This window comes from Ictalurus furcatus, chromosome 22 (assembly GCF_023375685.1).
Source record: "Ictalurus furcatus strain D&B chromosome 22, Billie_1.0, whole genome shotgun sequence".
In the NCBI taxonomy this organism is placed as follows: domain Eukaryota; kingdom Metazoa; phylum Chordata; class Actinopteri; order Siluriformes; family Ictaluridae; genus Ictalurus; species Ictalurus furcatus.
Window position 1 is genome coordinate 366,844 of NC_071276.1, and position 21,289 is coordinate 388,132.

The following is a 21,289-nucleotide window of genomic DNA, read 5'->3' on the forward strand; positions in this document are numbered from 1 at the left end:
TTGGTTTGGTCTGTGTTAATGGGCTAGCTAAGAATTGCTAATGTAATGTTAGTGATTTTATATTGGTCACCTTTATTCACAATAAAACCACTATAACCCTGAATGCTAGTTAACCTAGCTATTGTGGCTAGCTAACATTAACCTCCTACTTAACATAAACTAGCACCTGTAGTTAACCACTAGTTCACTAACTGTATATAATGTAATAGAAATGTTGATTAGAATGTAATCATCTCCATATTTTCCTCCATTTTGTCTGCGTTCAAACCTTCTAGAAGTTTACCTCAGGCTGAACTTTGGGCGGGAAAGTCGCCTGCGTCACGTGACACGGAGCGCTTGAACAGCGCATGCGCGAGCAGCCGTGCAGGCTTTGAGACACTACCTAGTGCGCTGTGTTGTGCGGTTTGGGACGCAGCCCGCGCGCGAGCTCGAGCCACCGTGTCAGCGGCTTCATTCCGCCGAGTTTAACACAGTGCGCGTGACAAACCGTTATAAACCGTGCAGTGCGGATCATTTTATTCCACTTCCGGTAGAGAGCATGCCCGTGAGTGAGCTGCAGAACCCGAGCTGGAACATGCAGGAATACTTTAAAAGGGCATGCAGAGCAAAGTTTTGCACGCGCGCGCGCACACACACACACACACACACACACACACACACACACACACACACACGAACCTTGCTGTGTATCTGGAAAGTAGAAGTCCGACAGGGAGCTGTGGAGAAACAGGAGGAGCAGAAGAGCTTCACCCAGCTGGAGAGGCATGATGATGAAGAAGAAGAGCTCAGGAGCAGGAGAAGTTCAGCAGGGTTCAACTGGAGCTGCAGTTTAGGGGCGGAGAGAGAGGGAGAGAGAGACAGGGGGAGAGAGACAGGGGGAGAGAGAGAGCTACACTAACCTGAGATGTTTATCTGTTATTAAGCACATCTTATTAATACTTTAGTGCACGTGCAGGGTCTCAACCCTCAGACCAGAACCACTTCCTAAATAACTTCATGGACCCTCATTACCACTTCAGCACAGATCTACTGTGATTGGTCTGAAGGTGGTGATTAGTTCTCTATAACAGCAGCCCTGACAGTAGCGCAGGTTTATATTAATGTGCTCTTTTTCTAATATGTCATGGTTTCTATAGCAACAGCCTGTTCACAGGGACGTGTAGGCCTACGGCGGACGCTCCAGTAATAATAAACATAAATGATATGGTGAAGTTTTCTTGAAGTAAGGAGACGTTTATGTAAGATGTATGGAAGGAGTCTCCAGTGTCAGTGCTTTGTAACAGTTAGAGGTAAAGCTGTAACTGGTAGAGGAGTTCCGCGTCTTTATGGTTTCACGTTAACACGACAAGCTGCGTTCTGGTTTTTGAGAGAGAGTATAAAGAGAGAATAAAGAGAGAGAACGAGTGGGGAACGAGTGTTTATAGCTGCTATAAGGTAAGTGAGAACAGGAAGTAACTGACACATAGAAATAATAATGACAAAAACTAGAATATCAGTAGATGAGAAAAATAATCACTGTAATGTTATTAAATAAGCTAATAAATATCATTCTTCCCTGAATACACTTATACAGCATAGCCCCTTCACAGAATCATCCTGGACATGGTTCCTTCATCAGCAGGCTACACACTTTCCTGTAAGCCCCTACTCCTCTCCGCTCCTCGTGTTCCAGGCTCTCAGTGATCAGAAGGTGCTGTGTGTATGTGATTCCAGCCTCATCCTCACGATGGCGCCGTTCTACCGTCACTTCGCCAGTGGACTTTGTTCTCCAGGTCGTGTCTCAACAGAGCAAAGCAGCAGGAAGTGTCACCTCATTCGTCATGTCTTTCACAACGCGGCGTAACAGCACCGGGTCTGGAGGAGCTGACACTTTCAGCTGAACTTTACACACACACACACACACACACACAGCGCAGAGAGAGAGACATACAGAGAGAGAGGATCAGGTGAGTTTTTGACTTTTCGTTCATTTGTTCCTTGAGAGAATGAGGGTTATAGTGTGAAGGTGTGAGTGTAGAGGTATGAGTGTAAATGTGAGTGTGAAGGTGTGAGTGTAAGTGTGTGTCTAAATGTGAGTGTGAAGGTGTGAGTGTAAATGTGAGTCTAAATGTGAGTGTGAAGGTGTGAGTGTAAATGTGAGTCTAAATGTGAGTGTGAAGGTGTGAGTGTAAATGTGAGTGTGAAGTTGTGAGAGTAAATGTGAGTGTAAATGTGAATGTAAATGTGTGAGTGTGAAGGTGTGAGTGTAAATGTGTGAGTGTAAATGTGTGAGTGTGAAGATGTGAAGGTGTGATTGTAAATGTGAGTGTGAAGGTGTGAGTGTGAAGGTGTGAGTGTAAATGTGAGTGTGAAGGTGTGAGTGTGAATGTGTGAAGGTGTGAGTGTGAAGATGTGAAGGTGTGAGTGTAAATGTGAATGTGAGTGTGAGTGTGAAGGTGTGAGTGTAAATGTGAGTGTGAAGGTGTGAGTGTAAATGTGAGTGTAAATGTGAGTGTGAAGGTGTGAGTGTAAATGTGAGTGTGAAGGTGTGAGTGTAAATGTGTGAGTGTAAATGTGTGAGTGTGAAGGTGTGAGTGTAAATGTGAGTGTGAAGGTGTGAGTGTAAGTGTGTGTCTAAATGTGAGTGTGAAGGTGTGAGTGTAAATGTGAGTCTAAATGTGAGTGTGAAGGTATGAGTCTAAATGTGAGTGTGAAGATGTGAGTGTAAATGTGAATGTAAATGTGTGAGTGTGAAGATGTGAAGGTGTGAGTGTAAATGTGTGAGTGTGAAGATGTGAAGGTGTGAGTGTAAATGTGTGAGTGTGAAGGTGTGAGTGTAAATGTGTGAGTGTGAAGGTGTGAGTGTAAATGTGTGAGTGTGAAGGTGTGAGTGTAAATGTGTGAGTGTGAAGATGTGAAGGTGTGAGTGTGAAGGTGTGAGTGTAAATGTGTGAGTGTGAAGATGTGAAGGTGTGAGTGTAAATGTGAGTGTGAAGGTGTGAGTGTAAATGTGTGAGTGTAAATGTGTGAGTGTGAAGATGTGAAGGTGTGAGTGTAAATATGAGTGTAAATATGAGTGTAAATGTGAGTGTAAATGTGAGTGTGAAGGTGTGAGTGTAAATATGAGTGTAAATGTGAGTGTAAATGTGAGTGTGAAGGTGTAAGTGTAAATGTGAGTGTGAAAGTGTGAGTGTAAATTAGAGTGTGAAGGTGTGAGTGTGAAGGTGTGAGTGTGAAGGTGTGAGTGTAAAGGTGTGAGTGTGAAGGTGTGAGTGTAAATGTGTGAGTGTGAAGGTGTGAGTGTAAATTAGAGTGTAAAGGTGTGAGTGTGAAGGTATGAGTGTAAATGTGAGTGTGAAAGTGTGAGTGTAAATTAGAGTGTGAAGGTGTGAGTGTGAAGGTGTGAGTGTGAAGGTGTGAGTGTGAAGGTGTGAGTGTAAAGGTGTGAGTGTGAAGGTGTGAGTGTAAATGTGTGAGTGTGAAGGTGTGAGTGTAAATTAGAGTGTAAAGGTGTGAGTGTGAAGGTATGAGTGTAAATGTGAGTGTGAAGGTGTGAGTGTAAATGTGAGTGTAAATGCGAGTGTAAAGTTGGTGACTGGAACACAGGTGTAAGAGCTGTTACACAGTCACGGCGTGGTGTTTGAATGGGGTTTATTTACACTCTGCCTGAGAGATTAATTCTTAATTATTAATGTTTTATTCTGAACTTCATTCATGCACCGTTTAACTCTAATGCAGTGTGATTAACTACAGACACACACACACACACTCACACACAAATTCACACACATACACACTCACACACACTCACACCGTCATATAAAAGATACAAAGGTTGAGGTTTAAGGTTAGGGGTGGGGTCAAAGTGCAAACCTTTTCTCATGACACACACACACACACACACACACATGCTTGGCCTATTGTGTGCTTTTATGAGACTGTGTTCTGTTCTGCGTGTGTTAAATATAGACCTGCACCTGTCTCTCTCTCTCACACACAGTGTGATGTATGTGTGTGTATGTGTGTGTGTGTGTGTGTACAGTATGTGACAATGTGGTATGTGTGTGTGTGTGTGTGTGTGTGTGTGTATTATGAGAGAATAATCAAAGCTAGGATGATATACTGATAATCACATTGTCTTTAACACACTTAAGACTTGGTATCAGTTTAGACGGTGCTTTAAATTTGTAGGTGCATCCTCTTTGTGTCCTTTAGACAACAACCATCTATTTCCTCCATCGTGTTTGGACTCCACATTTTCAGTGTGGTATGACAAGGGCATTAATCAAGTTAGAAATCTGTATGCTGATGGTGTCTTTGATAGTTTTGCCAGTCTGTCATCTACTTATGACCTACCTGTGACGCATCGGTTTCGTTATTTTCAAATTCGGAATTTCATTTCTGGATGTTTTCCTGATTTCCCCTCTGCGCCTCCTGAACAGGCTTGGGAAAGCTTGTTTTCAAACAATCCGCATCAGAGAGGAATGATTTCTAGGATTCATGATTTTATTCTGCCGTTAGGTAATGAGTCGAGTACCAGAATTAGGAATGCGTGGGAAATGGAGTTAGGAGTACAGATAAGTGAGGGGTGTTGGGAACGTGCTATAGGGAGGGTACAGTCTACCACTTCCTGTGCTCGTCTTGGACTTATACAGTTCAAAGTTTTACACAGAGTCCATCTGTCCAAGTCGAGACTTTCTGTAATATATCCTGACGTAGAGGACAAGTGTGATAAATGCCATGGCTCTCCCTGCCATCTTGGCCATATGTTTTTCTTCTGCCCTGATCTCCATGGTTTTTGGTCTGGTTTCTTTACCATCATGTCCACTATTCTCAGGGTAGATTTAAAGCCTTGCCCACTGATTGCTGTATTTGGGATTCCTGATGACTCAGTTCCACTGAACTTGATACAAAAGGATGTTATCGCTCTCACATCCCTTATAGCAAGACGTTCCCTACTGTTGCTTTGGAAGTCTGCTAAATATCCATCCATCTCCCAGCGGCTAAAGGACGTGATGTTTTTTTTTAACTCGATAAAATAAGGTATACGATGAGGGGTTGTACTGACACGTGTGTGTGTAAGTTTGTGAGTGTGTATGTGAGTGTGTATGTGAGTGTGTATGTGTGTGTATGTGTATATATGTGTGCATGTGTGCATGTGTGTATGTATGTGTGCGTGTATTTGTGTGTATGTGTATATATGTGTGTATGTGTGTATATGTGTATGTGCATATATGTGTGTATGTATGTGTGTGTGTATGTGTGTATATGTGTGTGTGTGTGTGTGTGTGTATGTGTATATGTGTGTGTGTGTATGTGTATGTATGTGCGTGTGTGTATGTGTGTATGTGTTTGTGTATGTGTTTGTGTGTATGTGTATATATGTGTGTATGTGTTTGTGTGTGTGTGTATATGTGTGTATGTGTATATATGTGCGTGTGTGTGTGTGTATGTGTGTATGTGTTTGTGTGTATATGTAAGTATAACAAAAATGAGAATGGTATTGTTGCTATGTGACAGGAAAAACAGCTGATTATTTTCCTCTAACAGCACGACCGAGTGTTTTATTCCTCTTACAGTTTTTGTTTATCAAAGAACAACGTCATACTTTTTATCCATTTATGGTTACATCTTGGAATGATTTTTGAATACAAATGGATTTTTAAAAGTTTCCTTTTCTTCCCTCTGTGTTTCCTGTGTGTGTGTGTGTGTGTGTGTGTGTGTGCAGAGCTGTGACATGGGTGTGTGAACCCGGTCAGGGGTGTGTGTGCGTGTGTGTGTGTGTGTGTCTGTATATATGTGTCTGTGTGTTAGATTAGAGTGAGAACTTGTTTGGTGGCGTGTGTTTGTTTGTTGTTAGATGTGTACAGGTGTGTGTGTGTGAGTGTGTGTGTGAGTGTGTGTGTGTGTGTGTGTGTGTGTGTGTGTGTGTGCAGTATGGAGTGTGTGTGGGCGGTGGTGATTCCTGCGCTGCAGTTCTTCTTCATGGCACTGCTGCTGCTCCTCATGCTGCCGGCCATGTTCGGCCTCTCGCTCGGCATCACTGAGACCTACATGAAGATCCTCATCAAAACACTGGAGGTATACACACCCACACACACACACACACACACACACACAGACACACACACAGACACACACAGACACACACATACTGTGACTTACTGCGGTTAATTATTGTGTGTTGTGTATTGTGTTATTGCAGTGGGCAACACTGAAGATTCAGAAGAGCAACAGAGAGCAGGAGATGCTGAAACACTCTACATCATCCGGTGAACACACACACACACACACACACTCTGTAGGTTAAAGTACACTTTGAGCATCCATATTGATTATTGATCTCTAAAGATATAAGATGAAGGATAGTACTGATAACAGAAAGGACAAATTCCATTGTGTGTGTGTGTGTATATGTCTGTGTGTGCGTGTGCGTGTGTGCGCGTGCATGCGTGCGTGCGTGCGTGCGTCTGTGTTTCCGCAGTAGGGTGTGTTTTGATCTGTTCTGACATGTCCTCTGCAGCTCACAGTTCCAGTGCAGTCACTTTATTTACACTCACTACACAACACTGAATTCGTCTCTGCTCTGTATTTCTCTGCACATCACACAGCACTGTTTAAACTCTCACATCTGATCACGTCTGATTGGTCAGAAGGTGTTGATTGACGTTCTAGAACAGCAGCTCTGACAGGTTGACGTTCTCTCCTGTATCTGCTGTAATCACAGTGGCATCTCAGAGAATGTTGTGGATAACAGGATGTAGCAGTAAAAAACACCTGATAGAAACACACACACACACACACACACATGTTCTTAACTCTTAAACGTGACTATAGTTTTCCTTGGCTCCGCCTCCTTTGCAGGTCTGATCCAGCGTGATGACTCGTCGTTGGAGAAGGAGCTCGAGGAGCTGCGTCGCACTAGGCCGCGGTCTGGGGTGGGCGGGGCCTTTGCGTTCAGTGACGTGTTCTACTTCAGTAAGAAGGGGATCGAGAGCATCGTGGAGGACGAGGTGACTCAGAGGTTCAGCTCCGAGGAACTTGTGTCCTGGAACCTGCTCACGAGAACCAACAACAACTTCCAATACATCTCACTGCGCCTCACCGTCCTGTGGGGGGTCGGGGTGATCATCCGCTACGGCATCCTGCTGCCCCTCAGGTCTCTCTCTCTCTCTCACACACACACACACGCACAATAATAGCCTGTTTATTTTACCTTCATGATTGGATGTAATAAATGTTTGCTGGTGTGCAGGATCATGTTAGCGTGTATCGGTCTCAGCTGGTTGGTGATTGGCACCACGATTGTGGGATTTCTCCCAAACTGCAGGTACTCAAACACTAAACACCTCAATTACTGCTGGGAATTATTCAAATTATTATTATCCTTCGATAGTGTAAAGTTTAACCATGTACATTTTTACTGTGAAAATGATGTTTGTGTAAAATTTGATCATGTATAATTTGATTGTGTGAAGTAGCAGTATTTGTATTGTTCTCCGTTTGATATTTCGCTTCACTTGTATTTCCTCATTCGTAAATCACTTTGGATAAAAGCATCTGTTTAATGAATAAATGTAAATGTAAAGGTTTATTGTCTGATGGTGTGAAGTTTGAGTGTGTAAAGTTTTAGCCTGTCAAGTTTGAACGTGTAGAGTTTGATTGTGTAAAATAATTTGTTTAATCATGTAAAGTTTGATGGTGTAAAGTTTTAGAGTGTAAAGTTTGATGGTGTAAAGTTTTAGGGTGTATAGTTTGATATTGTTAGGTTTGAGGGTGTAAAGTTTTAGAGTGAAAGTTTTAGGGTGTAAAGTTTGAGGGTGTATAGTTTGATATTGTTAGATTTGAGGGTGTAAAGTTTTAGAGTGAAAGTTTTAGGGTGTAAAGTTTGAGGGTGTATAGTTTGATATTGTTAAGTTTGACGGTGAAAAGTTTGACGGTGAAAAGTTTTAGGGTGTAAAGTTTTAGGGTGTATAGTTTGATATTGTTAAGTTTGAGGGTGTAAAGCTTGAGGGTGTAAAGTTTGATGGTGTAAAGTGCCTCCTAACATTAAGAGGAGGTTAAAACTAATGACGTGGAATTTCGGTTGCACCGCAGACACTTCAGCTATGACTTAAAGAGCAGTGTGTGAAGTAGTAATAGATCAGAACTTTATCACACAGACTGACGTCTCTCACCATCAGCAGCCAATCAGGAACAATAAGGAAGTACTACATCTATGATTAAGACACAGGGAAGTGGTCAGCGGTTAGCGTCTGTCTTTATTGTGTAACATTTACTTCATGTGAGGTCTGCTTTAAAGAAACGTTATTTTTTTATTAGTTTGTACATTTTTAATGTAACGCTCATTTACTGTTTATGACTGTGTGTGTGTGTGTGTGTGTGTGTGTGTGTGTGTGTGTGTGTGTTCAGGATAAAGGACTGGCTCAGTGAACTCGTACACATCATGTGTTACCGCATCTGTGCTCGAGGCCTTTCAGCCACCATCCACTACCACAACAGGTACACAACAGCTACACAATAACTAGACACAAATACACAACACCTACACACTACCACAAGAGGTACACAATTACACAACACCTGCACAACAACTATAGAACCATGATACAAGACGTACACATTACCACCACCACTAGACAAGGAGTACAGCTATCAGAAACAGCAACTGAACCACAACTGCATGACAACTACACACTATCATTACAGGTACACAGGTTCAGCGTGTCATCTGTAGCTCTGACCTCAGTTCCGTGTTTTTCTTCTGCAACGCACCTGAACGTAATGTGCTAGATTTGAGTGAAATGTAATATATTTCAGGTTAACGTTATATGTTTGACGCTATTTCAGAGAGAACAAGCCGAGGAAAGGAGGAATCTGTGTAGCCAATCACACGTCTCCCATCGATGTGGTGATTCTGGCCAATGATGGAGGATACGCCATGGTGAGTGACGGGTCCGTGAGAACACACCCTGAGTGTAAACACCTCGTTCCTGATGTTAATGACACGTCTAGATTTCAGCCAGAGTGAAAGTGTGGTAATGTTGAGTAATGATGAGTAAACCTGAGCACTGTGCTCAGACCTCACCTGGACTCAAACACAATGAGTACCATGATAATGTGAACCAGAACCAAAACTAGACAAATAAACACTTCAGGAGAAGAGTTTTTTATACAAACATCACAAACATCAGAAAATGTCAATCCGGTCAACTCCACTCATCGATTCTGATGTCAATTTTAAATTTTAAAGGCAAAAAACACACCAAGCTGTCCAAAATATTCTCTTGCTGAGGTGTAAAACTATTTTCTTGTCAGAAAAGTCTCCATTGTTTTTTGTGTGTTTGTTTGACAGGTAGGGCAGGTCCATGGTGGATTGATGGGCGTGGTACAGCGGGCGATGGTTCGAGCATGTCCACACATCTGGTTTGAGAGAGCAGAGATGAAAGATCGCCACCTGGTGACGCAGAGGTGGAACAACACTGCGTTAACATTAACACACATTTTACTAAAATCATATAATTATCATTTTCACACACACACACACACACACACACAGTGTTTATTATAGATGTGCAGGTCATTGACAGGTTGTTTTATTTAGCAGCTGTGTGTGTCCTGTGTGTGCTTCTCCACAGACTGAGGGATCACGTGAACGACAAGAACAAACTCCCCATCCTCATTTTCCCCGAGGGTAAGAGAATAAACGAGTGGATCAGGAAGTATTTACATCACATTTGCATCAATCCTCCACCAGGACGTGTTTGTGTGCCTGTTGTAGGCTGCTAAAGGTTCATTTTTGTGTAGAAACAAAAGTCTAACAGGCTCTACAGAGGATCGAGTGTCTCACATGAGTAAAATAACACATAACACGTCCGTTTGGTGGGCGGAGTGGGCGGAGTCAGCACTACACTAATAGATTAATTGATCACCTGTAGTGTGATTTTACTGCAGGCTGAAAGTCACTTCAGGGAATCTGCTGAATATAAAAAAAGTCTTCCAAAGGACTAAAATGTGTAAATGTGAATGTTTGATGTTGTTCTCTGTCTGCACACAGGAACCTGCATCAATAACACGTCTGTCATGATGTTCAAGAAGGGGAGTTTCGAAATCGGAGGCACCATCTACCCCGTAGCCATAAAGGTATAAAAAACACTATAAAACACTATAAACTGTCTGCAGTATTAACAATAAACCTGTACAACTAGACAGATAACTCAGATAACTAGTGTAATACTGCAATCCAGCAATAAACATTAGAAATGTTTCAGTGTGTGTGTGTGTGTGTGTGTGTGTGCAGTACGACCCACGGTTCGGTGATGCGTTCTGGAACAGTGGGAAGTACAGCATGGTGAGTTACCTGCTGAGGATGATGACGAGTTGGGCCATCGTCTGTAATGTCTGGTACCTCCCACCCGTGACCCAGCAGGTGAGGATGATAGATAGAGAGATAGATTTATCTTTATTCACTGAATGTACAACTATATACAACTGTTGATTCATTTGATTCTTGAATCATTCTGTCCTGCTTGAGATATTTAATCAGATCAATAATTAGTTGCTATAAAGTTTTATGTTATATTATATATTATTAGCACTGAAACTTACCTGTGTTTTGTAAATGTAGTAAACTGAATGAATCACAAATCTGAGTGAAGAATCAAATGAATCAAAACACAGAATAGTCTGATTGACGTAAACATGTTGCTGAAAAGAATCAGATCACTTACTGAAGCGTGTTGTAGCCGCGATCATGGTGTTGACGAGTCATTTCCTGTGTGGACAGGAAGGAGAGGACGCTGTGAAGTTTGCTAACAGAGTGAAGGCTTTGATTGCGAGACAAGGAGGACTGGTGGACTTGTCCTGGTTCGGCATCACTTTATTTATATCTATTAAATCAAGTTTATACGCTGTGACATGTCTGCATTGTAACCGTGTGTGTGTGTGTGTGTGTGTGTGTGTAGGGACGGTGGTCTTAAGCGAGCCAAAGTGAAGGACTCATTTAAGCAGGAGCAGCAGAAGATGTACAGCAGCATGGTGGTCGGAGATGACAGCAGCGACTGAACACTAAAATCAGCCAATCACAGACCTCCAAAACACCAGACCCTCCAATCAGACCCTCAGAGACTTGTCTAACATTAGACCCCTAATAAAGACACATCCGAGAACTGCATGCAGGCGGCCATGTTGGATGCAGCGTGAATGTCATGCACTATATCAGAGTTCTCCCTGTGCGGAATTTCTTCTCAGTGAAACATGATGAACTGGACGTTACGATGTTTATGTGGAAATGTTCAGTCAGCTCCAGCATGCAGAAGATGGACTGTCCTGCACTGATGGTGCTTCTCACTACATCGACGTCTTCGTCCAGAATTATTTATACCAAATGAATTATATGTAATAACTGTAATATATCACTAACAAATAAGAACCTTCTTCCAGAAGCAGTGATCAGATCAGACATTCCCAATGCTGAACGTTTAACCTGCAACATTACAGAAACAGATTAAAGATTAAAGAGGTGTGTGGTTTGTAATGGTAGTTGTAGTGGACACCATTAGAATTTCTATGATGGTTTCTATTGTTCTTTTTTTTCCAGCATATTTCAATATTTTGCATAAATAATTGAAATATTACTAATGTATTCATCATTTAAATGTTCTAATTAAATAATATTTTTACGAGTGACTGAGTAATGCATTCCTGAAAGGTTAAATACATGATAAATATTGATGATAAATGATAAATGTTTTCTTTCTTTGTCTGAGAAAAAAAAAAGACTCGTCAGTATCTAACAATTACAGAGTAATGAGTACAAACAAAGATAAATATTATTATTATTATTGTTATTATTATTATATATTATAATAATATATTCTTTAAAAGAAACCAGGAAAGTATTTATAACTATAGGTGAAGTATTTAAAGTGCAGGTTTATGAGGTCAGGGGGCTTTTAATAGAAGCGCGTGCTGGGTGGCGATGACGTCACGGTGACGAAGGCGTGTCACGAGCCTGTGAATGAAAGTGAAAGTGAGCGGAGGTACAGCGCGAGAGATCGAAGCGGGATAAAATGTCAGGATTGTGATGTTTACACGGTGAGTTTATTACAGATACTACAGTCTTCTGATACAGAACTCCGAGTGTAAAGCTCTGACATGTGTGTGATGTGTGTGTGATGTGTGTGTGTTGTGGTAATACAGTGCGGTGAAGTGTAGTAATGCAGGGAACAGGACGGAGTGTGAAATGGCGGCTCGACACAACAAAACTACAACTCACACAATTCATGATTTATTACATTTGTTACAGAAACCTCGAATATCTACTTTAGTAAAATCTGATTGTTATTGACTATAAACGGCGAGGATGAGGAACTCTAATTATATACTTACAGCTTATATATACCTATACCTATACTTATATATACTTACAGTACTATATATATATATATATATATATATATATATATATATATATATATATATATATATATATAAAATCTACTAGATGAATAAATGTGCATATATAACATGTATTTACTCAGCCACTGTCCTGCCCTTTGTGTTTGACATTGTGTTTCTGTTGGTTTTCCAGTCTTTTTAGTTAATATAAAGCCATATCTGCATGGGTCCAGCACACACACACACACACACACACACCATCAGTATGATGAGGTTCTGAGGTTTTACTCCTACACAGGTTACGTATGGTCTCCACACACAAGCTAACGTTAAACATTGGGTACATTTGATGAGGTTATTGCATGTGGGAGATTTTACTTGTTTGAAATGTTTTACTACATGATACACACAATGTTACGTAACATTTAACTCCTTTTCTGAAGTGTGTGTGTGTGTGTGTTTTCTGATGTAGTGTTGTGTGAGAGTGCTGTGGTAGACAGTATGGCAGGGCAGAGTTTATTGGGTTTATATACTGCTCCTCTCCTCCATCATTACAGCTTCACGCTCTTATTATTCTTCTTCTTCTTCATTATTACATTTATTACGTTTCTATAGGAAGAGTGGAGATCTCCTGGTTTTCTCCACTTGTCTCCACCTGTGCGGTACTGATGGTGGTGTCTTGTGTCCTCCACCATGCAGTCCTGTAGCTTTCATCACCGCGTCCTGTTCTTCCTCACCCTCACCTTCACCACTGGTATGTGTGATTTTTGGGGCGTGGCCGTGGGGATTTGTGTTCATTCAGCTATAAGAGCGTTAATGGGGTTGAGGTCAGGGTTCTGTACAGGACACTCGAGTTCTTCTAGCTTCTTCCAACGTTCACACACCAGGTGTTCATAGAGCTCGCTTTGTGCACTGTGTGTCTCGCTGGAACATGTTTGGGACTCCGTTCCGGTGAAGGGGAACCGTAACACTACAGCGTACAGAGACGTTCTACACAATTGTGTGCTTCAGAGTTTGTGGTAACAGTTTGGAGAATAATATATACACACATATGGGTGTGATGGACACGGGTGTACATACTTTTAGCCATGTAGTCTGCAGGTTTCCTGTGTAGAACTGTGTTGGCAGTGAGTACCATCCTACCTTTAATAAAGAAAACCCCAAAAAAGAACACTGTTTTAGGTATTTATTTGTTTTGTGTTGTAGTTGTTTGGTGTTTTGTTAGATCCTGATGTTATTCAGTCTGAATAAGAGTGAGGATGATGTTTATGTCTGTTTCAGTACCTACACTGGACTCGACCTCTGTAACTGTGAAGCTTCATCAGTCTGCTAAACTCCCATGTAAATCCAAATGTTCTGGTGTGATCAAATGGTCCATGGTCCATAATTCAACCCATGTTCTGGCTCGGTGTGATCAGATGTCCTGCAGGTCAGAGAAGGGATATGACACGCCTCATGATGAGTACCTGAAGGGGAATCAGTATCTCACCATCACTGCAGTAGATTTCAGTAAGCGTGGCTTATACATGTGTAATTGTGACGGTGAGAAGGCCTGTGATGTGCGTCTTGTCATCGGTAGTAAGTTTTCCTAAGCCTCAGTTTCGTTCATTCAGATTTAATGTGTTTTTTTTTGTTGTAAGATTTACTCACAGTTGAATTTCCTTGTTTTGTTTTTCCTCTGCAGCGTTGAAGTCCTCAGTTCGGTTAACCCCTGGGGAGGCTCTGGTGATGGATTTGCCCGTACCGGATCCAGTGGAGGTGATTTATAAGCCCATCGATTCGAGTGATTTATACGGCGAACAGATCTGTACAGTGGCCCACCGCTCACTCCACTGTAAACCTGAATACACACACAGAGCATCACTCAGTCACCCCAACATCACGCTGACAGACGTGAATATGTCCGATGGCGGAAGTTACACCATCCGGGACCGGAAGAACGAGGAAGACATTCATATATACATCCTCATTGTGACAGGTACGTCTTCCAGGTTAGACCGGAGACTGAAGTGAAACCATGTCAGTGAGTGTCAGTGTGATTGACTGGAGATTTAACACTGCGCTGAATATATTCAGCTGTAAGACTGTGACAGGAAAGATTGTAGAGAATGAAGGAATTGTTCTACAGTTAGGTTACGTGGGTGTAAATGTAAATCTGTGTGTTTAGCAGCACCAGGCTAACAGGTCATCCTATAGGCTGATGGAGTGTTTTCGAGCTGTCCGCATGAACACCATACACATTTCAGTGTGATATTTTCACACTGCATTAGCCCACAGTTTTAGGATCCTTTAATGACGATACTATGAAAAAGACAACGTGGATTATTTAATCTGGCATTTAACACCCAGGAGCTTTCAGCTGGTCCCGATTCTCATTCCTCTTATATATAATTAATATATATAATTAATTATATATAATTATATATAGTTATATTAGTTATAGTTATATTAGTTATATAAGTGTGCTTAAAAGTGATGTTCTGGGGGCAGAGTTATGTGTATATTGGAGGGAATGGGGCGAGCTCTAGGAGTAAAGAAAATAAAATTCAAATCTTATTCAACTCCACGTATGTAACCCCTAGAGACATAATCTCAAATGATCTTAATCTTGATAAATAATCTGCCTAATCTTAGTGACTTAATCCAAATTTTTACAGATCATACCAAATGTACCTTTAAAGTCACACCTTTGTGTGTGTGTGTGTGTGTGTGTATTATAGTGGTCCAGTCAGAATCAGAAAGGAAGCCGGTGAGTCCCGTGCTGCCTGTAGTGATAACGGGGGTGCTGGTGCTGGTCCTGGTTATTATGGGAGCAGCGTTTGTGATGAAGTATCTACATGTAAAGCGTCTTAAGCAGGAAAAAGCGGATCTGGAGGAAACTGTAAGTAATGAAACTGTGCAGCATCGCAGTGTTATGTGTGTGGGAGTGAGTGTTGTGTGTGTGTGTGGGAGTGAGTGTTGTGTGTGTGTGAGTGTGTGTGAGTGTGTGTGTGTGTGAGAGAGAGTGTGTGTGTGTGTGTGTGTGGGAGTGTGTATGTGTTTGAGAGTGTGTGGGAGTGTGTGTTGTGTGTGTGCGTGGGAGTGTGTTGTGTGTGGGAGTGTGTGTGTGTGTGTGTGTGTGTGGGAGTGTTTGTGTGTGTGTGTGGGAGTGTGTGTGTGTGTGTGTGTGGGAGTGTGTGTGTGTGTGTGTGTGTGTGTGTGGGAGTGTGTAGTGTGTGTGTGTGGGAGTGAGTGTTGTGTGTGTGTGAGTGTGTGTGTGTGTGTGTGAGAGAGAGTGTGTGGGAGTGTGTGTGTGGGAGTGTGTGTGTGTTTGAGAGTGTGTGGGAGTGTGTGTTGTGTGTGTGCGTGGGAGTGTGTTGTGTGTGGGAGTGTGTGTGTGTGTGTGTGGGAGTGTGTGTGTGTGTGTGTGTGTGTGTGTGTGTGTGGGAGTGTGTGTGTGTGTGTGTGTGTGTGTGTGTGTGGGAGTGTGTGGTGTGTGTGAGTGTGTGTGTGTGTGGGAGTGTGTGTGTGTGCTGTGTGTGTGTGGGAGTGTGTGTGTGTGTGTGTGTGTGTGTGTGGGAGTGTGTGGTGTGTGTGTGTGGGAGTGTGTGGTGTGTGTGAGTGTGAGTGTGGGAGTGTGTGTGGGAGTGTGTGTGTGTGTGGGAGTGCGTGTGTGTGTGAGTGAGTGTGTGTGTGGGAGTGCGTGTGTGTGTGAGTGAGTGTGTGTGAGTGTGTGTGTGTGTGTGTGTGTGTGTGTGTGTGTGTGGGAGTGTGTGGTGTGTGTGTGTGTGGGAGTGTGTGTGTGTGTGTGTGTGTCGTGTGTGTGTGGGAGTGTGTGTGTGTGTGTGTGGGAGTGTGTGTGTGTGTGGGAGTGTGTGTGTGTGTGTGTGTGTGTGTGGGAGTGTGTGGTGTGTGTGTGTGGGAGTGTGTGTGTGTGTGTGTGGGAGTGTGTGGTGTGTGTGAGTGTGAGTGTGGGAGTGTGTGTGTGTGTGTGAGTGCGTGTGTGTGTGAGTGCGTGTGTGTGTGAGTGTGTGTGTGTGTGGGTGCGTGTGTGTGTGGGTGCGTGTGTGTGTGAGTGAGTGTGTGTGAGTGTGTGTGTGTGTGGGAGTGTGTGTGTGTGTGTGAGTGCGTGTGTGTGTGAGTGCGTGTGTGTGTGAGTGTGTGTGTGTGTGGGTGCGTGTGTGTGTGGGTGCGTGTGTGTGTGAGTGAGTGTGTGTGAGTGTGTGTGAGTGTGTGTGTGTGTGTGTGTGGGAGTGTATGAGGGAGTGCATGAGAGTGTGCTGTAAAAGGAGGATGCTAGAAACAGGGTTAATGTTCCAGGAAAGTTCCAGATCGTATCAGGAGCTGCGGATGGGTTCCAGCTTCACTGGCTATCAGTGATGATCTGATGATTTAAATGGAAGAGACAGGTGCAGGAGGATGGCCTGACCGGTTCAAGCTGGACAGAAGACTGTGTGTAACTCAAAGCAGAAGAGCATCTCAGAACACACAGTTTCATGCAGGGTTAGAAGGAGGTTCCTAATAATTTGGTTGTCGAGTGTATCTCAGAAGAAAAGCATGCGCTGCAGTACGCTCAGTGTGATTATATTTGAGATCTATTTTACAGATTAGACTGAACCTATCGGAGATAGATGTGGATAATGGCCGGCGGAGAGCGAACAGCGATGCAACAGCAGCAGAGTGGCTGAGGCAGATGGTAGCGGTGGAAAAGCTGATACAGAAATACAAACCTGACTCAGTGAGAAGATCTCAGAGCTGGACGAACCTGTACGACATCCCGGAGCTGGAGATGTTGAAGAAGAAGAAGGCAGAATTGGACATGGCTGTAAGGAGCAGGGAGATCTCGGAGCAGGACACAATCGGCCAGTGGTGGAGTTTGAAGAGGCCAGAACTGAACACGATCATAGAGCGCTGGAGAAAGTTTGACGCAGAACCGGACGTGGTCATCCCGGCGGAACGATGTTATAGCTATCCTTGACAGAACTTTGACAGCAATATCAGCAGTGTGTTCAGGTTTGATCTACCTGCACTGGTAGATTTTGTTATTTCTGCTGTGAGCTGGCTGTATTTGTGTTCTGTAAACAACGCACACTGTGAATGAAAAAACAACAACAACCAGCTCATAGTGTGAGTTCCTGCATACTGCAGTTCACTCGTAGCCTTGTGAAGTACTTGAGCCCTGTTACTGGGGCGTTTACGGATATAAACTGAACCCATTTAATCAGCCCGAGAGATTGCACATTTTGGTTTACTTTATTCGGTGTTTAGTTATATATCCAGTAACACTATGTGTGCAACACTAGCAACAAAACTACACATCAGGTTTACAAAGCATGACTCGCTCTGTGATTATACAAGGTGATGAGCACATTGTTCACTTCTGTCAACTTCCGTAACGCAACTGAATTCATTCAGTTATAATCAAATAATCAGACAATCAGATAATCAGACTGACAAAACGTCTGCAATGCTCCTGCTTCATCCCATCATCATCATCATCATCATCATCATCATCATCATCATCATCATCAAAACAGAGAGGAGCGCTTACACACATTACAAAAGAGCTCCTCTAACAAAGAATAACAGTAGGTTTAACATTAAGATAGAAGTCCCCTTCCCTCCCGGCCCTAAATCTCACACACGTAGTATTTTAAAACACTTTTTTATCCATGTTGTCAGGGACGTGTGCGTTACCATGCAGCTGTAATAAATATAGTGCAACTGTGTGTAACTGTGTGTAAATATAGTGTAAGTGTGTAAGACATTTGATTGTTTTTATATTCTGGAATATTTTTAACCAAAATAAATCTATCTTCTGTAACTTTGAGTTTTGATAAGCAGTTATTTCAGTGTGTGTTAATGTGCGTGTGTGTGTGTTGTTATTGACTCAGTGTTTAATTTACAGGGCGATAAGGCGAATCTCATGAAGAGTTAAAGGATCAAATGAATTTAGGGCTCAGTTTGAATTTTATTATCTCAGTATTAACAGGAGGATTCAAACCATTCTCTGCTTCCCTGCATTATTATTATTATTATTATTATTATGGTTATTTTTGCATTAACCAAACTGAGCCACGTGTTAGATGAATTAGATGAAGATTTCAGTGCTTTATCTCTAACCACATTTAAACATGTTAAAATCATACACTCCATTTAAACACGACTGAACAAGGCTGTGTTATAACACAGTGCATGCTGAAGACTTTTTAGAAACTGTTTTTTCACCAGCTGCATCTCCTTCTCCACTCTGACCCTCGTCTGAGTGGTTCTCCGTCTGCACATCTGAAACCACACAGAACAAGCCCGATAAACCTCAAGAACACTATGATACACCTGGTGAAGCCTGCAGAGATGTACGGTACCTTCGAGCAGATCTTCCACGTCCTCTCCAGCTGCTTCAGGAACACACGCAGCCTGTTAAAGAGACAAACACTGACGCTGCAGTGAAACTGTGAATACACCACCGTCTGAACATTCATCTGATTATTACAGTTATACATCACCTCCAAAGAGTTCTCCAGAACCTTCCGCTTCTTCTGAGGAAGACTACCGAGGTACCTGTGGATGGGGATAAACAGGACCGCTATCCAGAGTGATGTGGAACAGCAGATATCTGGGTTTATTCCCTACAGTATATATAATATATGATTCATTTAAAGGTGAAGGAGACTTGTGGTGGGTTTTTAGTGACCTTACACGACCCAAGTGACGAGGAAAAGCACCTTTTATTTCTGACTGTGCAAGACATTTAAACCCTTTACCCATTGGTTCATATCAGGAAGTGGGCATTTTATACAACATACGATGATACTGTTAAGGGAGATTTACATATCAGCTTTAATATGACACTTTTTTGTCAAGAAAATAAAGTTCAGATAAATGATCAAACCATCTTATAAAATGTATTTATTCACTTATTACAATAACGATTTATACAAGAGTGAAAATGTAGCTCAGATAAATCAGTAAAGTTCAGAGAGTTTATGACACCTTTTTATTATTTTTTTTTTAAATGAAACGAATTAATGATTGATTCAGTGATTCAATGATTCAGTCACCCTGATTCAATGAATTAATGACTGAATGATTGAAAGGTTTTGGTTTAGATAAAGGTTTGTACAAGAATCATATTTTTCCCACTTTGTCCTTACAACAAAAAATAAGATCAGGCCACAATATATTTGTGTAAGTGGCTCAAATAATCAGCTTGATTTATTAACATTACAGTCATTAACATTACAGTCATTGACATTAGAGTCACTGACATTAGAGTCATTGACGTTAGAGTGCCCCCTACAGGCCACATTCCGCATCTGCAACATCATTCAAGAGTTCACTAAGGGGCTAAAATAATTTTTATTATTATATTTTTATAACTCCACATTCACAATCCAGACCATACTGAACTCATACTGAAATAGTCATTTGGATTAAATCCCCAACAGTGTGTTATAACACAGAGTCTGGTCATAAACTCTCACCTCTTCAAGTAGGAGCCTTGCTTCTGACTCACTGCAGCACCTGAAGAAATGGGCATGGTGTAAAACACACACACACACACACACACACACACACACACACACACACACACACCCTGCTTACAGAACACACACTAACACACATCACAGAACATTAACTTCACCTCCATGCAGCTCATGTACATCATTTGTAACTGTGTAACTGTGTGCATGCGCGCGCGTGTGTGTGTGTGTATAGTGCTGAAAATACACAAGACCGGAAGCTGGGTTTTGTTAGTGTCTCCATAGCAACCTAGTGCTTATCTGCATGCCATCAGAGACAGTGCAAAGACATTTTACGTGTTCAGTCGATTTGTTCACCATTACAAGGATTGTTTAGTTTTCAGCATAAATAATAATAATAAAAAATTATCTATCTATCTATCTATATATATATATATATATATATATATATATATATATATATATATATATATACAGTTTAAAACAAACAACACTGGTCAGGTGTAAATTATACTTTAATTCTAAGGAATTTAACTTAATAAATATTTTTTTAAAGAAAGTAAGTGAAATGTCTAAAACCTCCCGAGTGACTTCTGTTCGTGTTGAGGATAAATATTAATATTTAATAATAATAATAATAGTTCACATAAATACTTTGCTTTGTGGTGGGGAAACATTAAAATAACACAATAATCAGAAAACATGAAAGTTGAGCAATTTGAGATCAATATTAATGAGAAATAAATGTTATGTTACAATTCAGCCTCTGTGAAAATAGCACAAAGATATTATTTGTAATAAACATAATAAAAACTCGCTGTTAGATGATAAAATGAAATGTTCTGTTAGAGGATAAAATGAAATGTTCTGAGAGGATAAAATGAAATGTTCTGTTAGAGGATAAAATGAAATGTTCTGTTAGAGGATATAATGAAATGTTCTGTTAGAGGATAAAATGAAATGTTCTGTTAGAGGATAAAATGAAATGTTCTATTAGAGGATAAAATGAAATGTTCTATTAGAGGATATAATGAAATGTTCTGAGAGGATAAAATGAAATGTTCTGTTAGAGGATAAAATGAAATGTTCTGTTAGAGGATAAAATGAAATGTTCTGTTAGAGGATAAAATGAAATGTTCTGTTAGAGGATATAATGAAATGTTCTGAGAGGATAAAATGAAATGTTCTGTTAGAGGATAAAATGAAATGTTCTGTTAGAGGATAAAATGAAATGTTCTGTTAGAGGATATAATGAAATGTTCTGAGAGGATAAAATGAAATGTTCTGTTAGAGGATAAAATGAAATGTTCTGTTAGAGGATATAATGAAATGTTCTGTTAGAGGATAAAATGAAATGTTCTATTAGAGGATATAATGAAATGTTCTGAGAGGATAAAATGAAATGTTCTGTTAGAGGATAAAATGAAATGTTCTGTTAGAGGATAAAA

The 21,289-nt window shown here is 41.3% G+C and overlaps 2 protein-coding genes and 1 long non-coding RNA gene across 5 annotated transcripts; 2 read left to right on the forward strand and 1 right to left on the reverse strand.

Annotated features, from left to right (window-relative positions):
- Positions 1-675: 675 nt before the first annotated feature.
- On the forward strand, positions 676-11,667 carry agpat9l (1-acylglycerol-3-phosphate O-acyltransferase 9, like). Its single transcript, XM_053653913.1, has 14 exons — positions 676-1,434; positions 1,574-1,946; positions 5,708-6,060; positions 6,185-6,251; positions 6,844-7,138; positions 7,235-7,309; positions 8,392-8,481; positions 8,830-8,923; positions 9,335-9,450; positions 9,618-9,673; positions 10,037-10,122; positions 10,280-10,408; positions 10,766-10,845; positions 10,944-11,667. Exons 3-14 carry the CDS (start codon positions 5,917-5,919, stop codon positions 11,041-11,043), a joined length of 1,332 nt encoding a protein of 443 aa, XP_053509888.1. The 5' UTR covers positions 676-1,434; positions 1,574-1,946; positions 5,708-5,916; the 3' UTR covers positions 11,044-11,667.
- A 249-nt stretch (positions 11,668-11,916) lies between these two features.
- Positions 11,917-17,880, forward strand: LOC128625522 (uncharacterized). Of its 2 annotated transcripts, none has more exons than XM_053653915.1 (6): positions 11,917-12,075; positions 12,994-13,132; positions 13,660-13,887; positions 14,063-14,356; positions 15,099-15,259; positions 16,964-17,880. In XM_053653915.1, the coding sequence occupies exons 2-6, from the start codon at positions 13,072-13,074 to the stop codon at positions 17,333-17,335; spliced, it is 1,116 nt and encodes a 371-aa protein (XP_053509890.1). In that variant the 5' UTR covers positions 11,917-12,075; positions 12,994-13,071; the 3' UTR covers positions 17,336-17,880. The 2 variants fall into 2 exon arrangements, with proteins under 2 accessions (XP_053509890.1, XP_053509889.1); XM_053653914.1 differs by having other exon boundaries at positions 11,920-12,075; positions 13,660-13,956.
- LOC128625524 (uncharacterized) lies at positions 12,502-20,147 on the reverse strand. 2 transcript variants are annotated; one of them, XR_008388963.1, is made up of 7 exons: positions 19,842-20,147; positions 18,864-18,918; positions 18,723-18,774; positions 17,088-18,642; positions 14,029-14,218; positions 13,663-13,844; positions 12,502-13,517 (listed from the first exon to the last, which is right to left on the reverse strand). It is a non-coding gene; the product is annotated as an uncharacterized LOC128625524 (long non-coding RNA). The 2 variants fall into 2 exon arrangements; XR_008388962.1 differs by having other exon boundaries at positions 12,502-13,521.
- Positions 20,148-21,289: the final 1,142 nt, after the last annotated feature.

Excerpts from the sequence above, each read along its gene's own strand:
- agpat9l (XM_053653913.1), top strand. The coding sequence starts at position 5,917 with ATGGAGTGTGTGTGGGCGGTGGTGATTCCTGCGCTGCAGTTCTTCTTC. Across the intron at positions 8,482-8,829 it reads ACCATCCACTACCACAACAG|AGAGAACAAGCCGAGGAAAG; the intron begins GTACACAACAGC and ends ACGCTATTTCAG. Across the intron at positions 8,924-9,334 it reads ATGATGGAGGATACGCCATG|GTAGGGCAGGTCCATGGTGG; the intron begins GTGAGTGACGGG and ends TTTGTTTGACAG.
- LOC128625522 (XM_053653914.1), top strand. The coding sequence starts at position 13,072 with ATGCAGTCCTGTAGCTTTCATCACCGCGTCCTGTTCTTCCTCACCCTC. Across the intron at positions 13,133-13,659 it reads CACCCTCACCTTCACCACTG|TACCTACACTGGACTCGACC; the intron begins GTATGTGTGATT and ends TGTCTGTTTCAG. Across the intron at positions 14,357-15,098 it reads ATACATCCTCATTGTGACAG|TGGTCCAGTCAGAATCAGAA; the intron begins GTACGTCTTCCA and ends TGTGTATTATAG.